This window comes from Narcine bancroftii, chromosome 2, assembly GCF_036971445.1.
Source record: "Narcine bancroftii isolate sNarBan1 chromosome 2, sNarBan1.hap1, whole genome shotgun sequence".
In the NCBI taxonomy this organism is placed as follows: domain Eukaryota; kingdom Metazoa; phylum Chordata; class Chondrichthyes; order Torpediniformes; family Narcinidae; genus Narcine; species Narcine bancroftii.
Genome location: NC_091470.1, coordinates 113,865,224 through 113,873,468, shown reverse-complemented (window position 1 = coordinate 113,873,468; position 8,245 = coordinate 113,865,224). Strand labels below are relative to the sequence as shown.

General features: G+C 38.0%; 1 protein-coding gene across 4 annotated transcripts in view; it reads left to right on the top strand.

Moving 5' to 3' along the window:
- The first annotated feature begins 866 nt into the window (after positions 1 to 866).
- cdca2 (cell division cycle associated 2) overlaps positions 867 to 8,245 on the top strand; it is a 47,166-nt gene continuing 39,787 nt past the window's right edge. For 2 of the 4 annotated variants that reach the window (XM_069918032.1, XM_069918033.1), the window contains exon 1: positions 867 to 1,061. In XM_069918032.1, the coding sequence (XP_069774133.1) occupies positions 1,041 to 1,061 (21 nt within the window). In that variant the 5' untranslated portion in view covers positions 867 to 1,040. The remainder of the gene's footprint in view (positions 1,062 to 8,245) is intronic. The other 2 variants (XM_069918034.1, XM_069918035.1) reach the window with 2 other exon arrangements.

The following is an 8,245-nucleotide window of genomic DNA, read 5'->3' as shown; positions in this document are numbered from 1 at the left end:
ACATGGTCCAGTATACTTAAATCAATATAGCTACTTAAATTACTATATCTTGAGGAGTTTGAGGTTCAAAGACTCAAATATTTCTACAGGTGTACCATGGAGAAGGTTCTGTCTGTTTGCATCACTGATATGGAGGTGGCAATGCACAGGATAGGAAAAAAAAACACCAGAGGGTTGTTAACTTGACCTGCAACATCACAGGCATCACTCTTCACTCCATCAAGGACATCTAAAAGAGGCAGTGTTTTAAGAAAGCAGCCTCTATCCTTAAGGAGTCCGCACCTCTCAGGTCATGCCCTCTTTGTTATGCTACAATTGGGGAAAAGGTACAAGAGCCTGAAGACGAGTACTCTGGCACAAGGGCAGCTTCTTCCCCACTGCCATCAGATTCCTGAATAATCAATAAACCACAGACACTGCCTCACTTTGTCTTATTTTCTTGCACTTTTTAATTTATTTATGAAATGTAATTTATGGAAATGTCTGCACTGTGTAGTTGCAGTAAAACTAATTTTGTGACATGTTCATGACAATGTATACTGATTCTAACAAAATTTAAAAGTACCCCATTCGTTTGTCATAATTACTTACTTTATTCCTCCTTCCTATATTATTTATGAAAGAGGGTAGAGAAGTAATTTTAACTCAGCTCTGAAAGAGTTCAACCTAGAACATTTCTCGGCAGAAACATCTGTATTTTCTATGGGACAGTGGGCAGGCCGGAGACTGCCGGCAGCGGTACGCGTGCGCAGAGCAAGAGAGCTGGGCCAGCGGCACTCGTGAGATTTGGGGAACTGCGCCTGCGCACTCTGGAGAGCCGGGGGAGCGTCACCAGCCGCGTCACGTGACCTGAGCGCCAACCGCCGCCACGGAGCCCCGCCGCGTGACCTGCAGGCCCGTTCCTGATTGGCTTGTGGCGTCGCCGCGGGCTCTTGGCCGCCGTTTGAAAATAACACAGGGGTGGGTGGAAGGAGGATGGTAATGAGTAGCCGTGCTGATTTTTATTCATAACGACGGAGGAGCGGCCGTGTCGGCGAAGGATGGATGGCGGGCCCGTTCAGGTGAGCGAAGCTCAGCAGGTTGAACAGCCATAGAGCAAAGCTCGATGTGCAGCACCAACCTTTGGGGCTTGAGGCCCTGATCAAGGGGTGAGCAAAGTGTCCGCAGGTTCTTGCTCTATAAAGGGCACTGAGTTTCTCCAGCGCTGTTTTTCCGAACGTCTTTTATCCGTGGGTCTGTGCTACTCTTTTCATTCAAGTCACCTGCAAGCCAAAGGTCAGGTTATCGACGAAGTGCTGCTAGCATCACGTGACCCAGCACGGCCTTCCGCGCGTAGCCGTGTCGCGTGTCCCACGTCACCCAACACGACCTGTGTAACCGTGTCCCACGTCACCCAGCACGACCTGCCGCGCGTAACCGTGTCGCATGTCCCACGTCACCCAACACGACCTGTGTAACCGTGTCCCACGTGTCCCAAGTCGCCCAGCACCGTCTATCGTGTGATCAAGGGCTCAAGCCTGAAACGTTGTTGATGTATCTTTACTCAGCTGCATAAAGGCGTTGTTTGACTTGCTGAGTTTCTCCAGCATTTGTGTTTTTTCACTTAACCACAGTGTCAACAAAATCCTGTGTTTTTACCACTACTTTTGCATGGTCGGCGACTAAACTGGGCTCTCCTGGTGCGGAGAGTGGCGAGATATTAAAAAAAATACAAGAGTTGTCAAAGGGTGGACAAACCCTTTTGTAAGATAATGGCTGTGAAGTGTGAGAAAGGCATCCCTTGCATTGAAGCTTGGTCTGGCCATTCAACACAACAGAACCTACCCCAGACGTCTTGGTCCTCATTATCCCTCACTGGATCCAGGAGGGAGATTCAATATTTTATTGTTGACTAATTAAAAACATGGTTATCCAACTGCATGAAAACCAACAAGGTCGGGTCAGATACAGCAATGAGCTTTCTGAACCCTTCTCCATTAACAATGGCGTGAAGCAAGGCTCCGTTCTCGCACCAACCCTCTTTTCAATCTTCTTCAACATGATGCTGAACCAAGCCATGAAAGACCTCAACAATGAAGACGCTGTTTACATCCGGTACCGCACGGATGGCAGTCTCTTCAATCTGAGGCGACTGCAAGCTCACACCAAGACACAAGAGCAATTGTCAGTGAACTACTCTTTGCAGACGATGCCGCTTTAGTTGCCCATTCAGAACCAGCTCTTCAACGCTTGACGTCCTGTTTTGCGGAAACTGCCAAAATGTTTGGCCTGGAAGTCAGCCTGAAGAAAACTGAGGTCCTCCATCAGCCAGCTCCCCACCATGACAACCAGCCCCCCCACATCTCCATCGGGCACACAAAACTCAAAACGGTCAACCAGTTTACCTATCTCGGCTGCACCATTTCATCAGATGCAAGGATTGACAACGAGATAGACCACAGACTCACCAAGGCAAATAGCACCTTTGGAAGACTACACAAAAGATTCTGGAAAAACAACCAACTGAAAAACCTCACAAAGATTAGCGTATACAGAGCCGTTGTCATACTCACACTCCTGTTCGGCTCCGAATCATGGGTCCTCTACCGGCATCACCTACGGCTCCTAGAACGCTTCCACCAGCGTTGTCTCTGCTCCATCCTCAACATTCATTGGAGGGAGGAGTCACGTGATGGAGTAGTGGCCGGTCAGGGAACTCCAGCCCTCTCCAGAAAAGTTTAAAAAAATACACTAAACACAAAGGCACAAGAATAAAAATTGAAACAAAGTGAAAGTAAAGGTGGGAAGAAAATGGTAGCGAAGAGAGAAAAGTTGAAAGCAACGGGAAGAAGAGAAGAAGAAAGAACGTCGGAAGAAGAAGGTGAAGGCCTTACCTGCCGAGGAGGCCCGCCGCGGAGAGAGAAGCCCGCTCCCTAAGGTCAGTGGAAGTCCCGAGCTCGGGACTACAAAAATGGCTCGCGGAGCCAAGTAAAAGTGTACAACAACAGAAAACGAGAACAAGAAAGAAGAGAGTAAAAAGAAAACAAGGAAACAACAGATGACCAACCCAGAGGAAGAAGAACAGAGAAATGGAAGAAGAAGGGAAAGGCAAGACAATGGATATATTTTTTTTAAAGAATATATGGAATCAGTAAAAGAATGGCAATTACAAGAATTTAGTGAAATAAAAAGAATTAAAATAAGAAAAAATGAATAGAATAGAGATGGTCATGTCAGATATAGGAAAAAGAGTGGACAAGGTGGAAGAACGAGAAACAGCCGTAGAAATGGAAGTAGAGGACTTAAAAGAGAAATTAGAAGAATCTAATAAAAAAGTTAAAGAGACACAAGAGCTGTTAGCTCAGATAATAGATATAATGGAAAATTATAATAGAAGAAATAATATAAAGATAGTGGGCCTTAAGGAAGATGAAGAAGGCAAGAATATGAGAGAATTTATAAAAGATTGGATCCCCAGGGTCCTAGGAAGATGAGAATTACAGGAAGAGATGGAAATAGAAAGGGCACATAGAACATTAGCCCCGAAATCACAGCCACAACAAAAACCGAGATCCATTTTAGTAAAATTCTTAAGATATACAACAAGAGAAAATATATTGGAGAAAACAATGAAGAAAATAAGAGAAGAGAAAAAGCCACTGGAATACTAAGGTCAAAAATTTTTTTTCTATCCAGACATAAGTTTTGAACTCCTGAGGAAGAGAAAGGAGCTTAATACAACAAAAGCAATTCTATGGAAAAAAGGATATAAATTTATGCTAAAGTACCCAACGGTACTTAAAATAGTTATTCAAAGGGCAGCAAAACAGATTATTCTCTGATCCGGAGGAAGCACGAAAATTTGCAGAACTACAAAACAGGCAGAGAGATGAAGACATGTAACGAGAGTAAAAATGACCACGAACTATATGTATGTGTGTATATGGGTATGTATATAATATATATATGTGTGTATGTATGTATATATGTGTGAACATGAGTGTATCCGTATTTAAAGGAAAATATATAGAGTATAGATAAGAATTAATAAGGGAATGAACGGGAAGAGAGGAAGTAAGGAGGGAATTAAGAGAGTGACCTTTGTTATATATAAAAATTGAAATCTTTTCTGGGGGGTCTGGGTTGGGAGGAGTTACGGTCACTGCGAAATCAGTTGACGCTTGCGAGTGAATTCGCAAATCCAAATGGAGAGGGGAGATGTGGTTGCCCGACAAGGATAAAGGGCAACTCAGGAAGGGGAGGGGATAGTGGGGTTAAAGAAATTTTAGATGGGAGAATAAGAGAAATGTTTGATGTTTTAGAAATGATTTCTTATAAAGTGTTCAAAACAAGAAAGCAGAAATGGATAAGAAGGAAAGGTGATGATGAGGAAACAGAAAGGGAAGATAAACAAAGTATGAAATGGCTACGTTGAACTATATGACTTTAAATATTAACGGAATACATAACCAAATTAAAAGGAAGAAACTGCTAAATTTACTGAAAAAAGAAAAAATTGATATAGCATTCGTGCAAGAAACATATTTAACTGAAATGGAGCACAAGAAATTAAAGAGAGATTGGGTAGGACATGTAACAGCAGCGTCATATAATTCAAAAGCTAGAGGAGTAGCTATATTAATCAGTAAAGATGTACCAATTAAAATAGAAGAGGAAATAATAGATCCAGCAGGGAGATATGTAATGATAAAATGTCAGATATATTCGGAGTTTTGGAATTTACTCAATGTATATTCACCTAACGAAGAAGATCAAAAATTTATGCAAGATATTTTTTTGAAGATAGCAGACACGCAAGGGAACATACTAATAGGAGGGGATTTCAACCTTAATTTGGATTCAAACATGGATAAAACTGGGAAAAAAATTAACAGAAAGAACAAAGTAACCAAATTTATAATTAAATCGATGCAAGAAATGCAACTTTTGGATACATGGAGGAAACAACACCCAAAGGAAAAGGAATATTCATATTATTCAGGTAGACATAAAACATTCTCAAGAATAGACCTATTCCTGTTATCAGCTCGTATGCAAGACAAAGTAAGAAAAACAGATTATAAAGCTAGAATATTATTGGACCACTCACCCCTGATATTGACAATAGAGTTAGAGGACATTCCTCCAAGAATGTATAGATGTAGATTAAATTCCATGCTACTTAAAAGGCAGGAGTTTAGAGAATTCATTGAAAGACAAATTAAAATGTTCTTTGAAATAAATACGGAATCAGTGAAAGATAAGTTTATACTATGGGACGCAATGAAAGTGTTCATCAGAGGGCAAATAATAAGTTATGTAACCAAGATGAAGAAGGACTACAATCAGGAAACAGAGAAGTTGGAAAGGGAAATAGTAAATATAGAAAAAGAATTAGCAATGAAGGAAGACACAACTAAAAGAAGAGAATTGGCAGATTAAAAAAATAAAATATGAAACACTACAAACATACAAGGTGAAGAAGAACATAATGAAGACAAAACAGAAATATTATGAACTAGGAGAAAAAACGCACAAAATTCTAGCATGGCAGCTTACGACAGAACAAACTAAGAGAATGGTATTGGCATCAAGAAAAAAAGACAAACAAATCACATATAATCCAACGGAGATTAATGAAAACTTCAGAGAATTCTACGAACAATTATACCAAACTGAAAACGAAGGGAAAGAAGACAAAATAGATGAATTTTTAACTAAAATTGAACTACCAAAATTACAAAGAGAGGAACAAAATAAATTAACAGAACCATTTGAAATACTAGAAATACAAGAGATAATTAAAAAAACTACCAAATAATAAAACACCAGGAGAGGATGGATTCCCAATAGAATTCTATAAAACATTTAAAGATTTATTAATTCCTCCCCTCCTGGAATTAATCAACCAGATTGATAAAACACAAAGCTTACCAGATTCATGCAAAACAGCAATAATTACAGTAATACCAAAGACAGGGAAAAATCCACTCGCACCAACGTCATATAGACCAATATCTTTACTTAACGCAGATTATAAGATAATAGCTAAACTATTAGCAAACAGATTAGTCGACTATGTACCTAAAATAGTAAATCTAGACCAAACTGGATTTATTAAAAAAAGACGAACAGACAATATTTGTAAATTTATTAACAATTCATGCAGTAGAAGGAAATAAAGCTTCAACAGTAGCAGTTGCTTTAGACGCAGAGAAGGTCTTTGACAGAGTAGAATGGAATTATTTATTGAAAGTATTACAAAAATTCAGTTTACCAAAGAAGTATATTAATTGTATTAAAGCATTACATAAGGGGCCATTGGCGAAAGTGACAGTAAATGGATAAATATCAAAGCAATTTAACTTAAGCAGATCAACAAGGCAGGGATGCCCACTATCACCCTTATTGTTCGCGTTAGCTATAGAACCACTAGCAAAATTGATAAGAACAGAAAATAAAATAAAAGGGATAAAAATAAAAGACAAGGAATATAAAATCAGTTTATTTGCAGATGACGTTATAGTATACTTAGCAGAACCAGAAATATCAATAAAAGAATTACATAAGAAATTGAAGGAATATGGAGAAGTGTTGGGTTAGAAGATTAACGCAAATAAAAGTGAAGTTATGCTAATGAATAATGCGGATTTCTCAAAATTTAAGAAAGAATCATCATTCAGATGGCAAATGCAAGCAATACGATACCTAGGTATACAAATAAATAAAAACCTCGGCCATCAATATAAACTCAATTATTATCCACTAATGAAATAATTACAGGACGACTTAGAGCATTGGAAAGCCTTACCACTAACACTAATAGGAAGGATAAATTATTAAAATGAACATTTTCCCAAGGATACAATACCTATTTCAGGCATTGCCAATGCACTTGACGGAGAAATTCTTCAAGGAGTTAAAGAAAATAATAAGGAAATTTTTATGGAAAGGGGGGAAACCGAGGATAGCACTAGATAAATTAACAGAATGGTATAAACAAGGAGGCTTACAACTGCCAAACTTTAAAAATTATTATAGAGCCGCACAATTAAGATACCTATCAGATTTTTATCAAACAAGGGAAAAGCCAGATTGGACTAGATTAGAACTAGATAAAATAGGGGAGAAGATACCTGAACATATTATATAAATGGGATTAAAAATTGGTAGAACGTAGGAATTCTCCAGTATTACATCATCTGCTCAATATTTGGAAGAAGATTCATGTAGAAAGGAATAAAACAAATTACTAATTACCAAAACTAATACTGACGCAAAATCAGCTAATCCCTTTTACAATAGATAACCTTTCCTTTAGAGAATGGGAGAAAAAAGGGATCAAAAGAATAGAAAATTGCTTTTCGGGAAATAAATTACTATCCTTTGAACAAATGAAGGATAAATATAATATAACTCAAGATACAGTGTTGGCATACTACCAACTGAAATCCTACTTGAAAGACGAATTGGGAAGCAGTCTGAGGTTACCAGAGGGAAGTAATTTTGAATATGTGATTACAGATACAATGATAATCAAAAAATTTATAACAAATATGTATATTAAACTGCAAGAAAAGGAGAATGAGGAAACAAATGGTAAAACTAAACAAAGATGGGAACAAAATGTAAACATAAAGATAAAGAAGGAAACATGGGAGAAGTTATGCTCTGGAACTATGAGAAATACAATAAACACGAGGTTACATATGATACAATATAACTGGATACACAGGCTATACATTACACCTCAAAAGTTAAATAAATGGGACCCAACAGTATCTGACAGATGTTTTCGTTGTAAAAAAGAAATGGGAACAACAATTCATGCAATCTGGACGTGTGAGAAAGTGAAAAAATTTTGGGAAGATCTAAACCAGATATTAAATAAAATTACAGAAAGCAATATACCAAAAAACCCAGAGATCTTCCTCCTAAGTAACATAAAAAAACAAAGAATTTGGACTTGATTTGGATGGTGCACAAAAAAGATTTGTTAGGATAGCCCTAGCCGTATCAAAAAAATGTATTATGTTTTGCCTGGAAATTGGAAGATAACTTGAGAATACAACAATGGTATATAGAAATGAATAAATGTATTCCATTATAAAAAATAGCGTATAATTTAAGAAATAATATTACAATATTTGAACAAATATGGGAGCCATACATGAAACACAATAGAGAAAACCTACCGGGGACATCTACCACCTAAAATGACAGAAGGAGAAGGAAATGAAAAGAATTGACTCAGTGGATTTTTTTG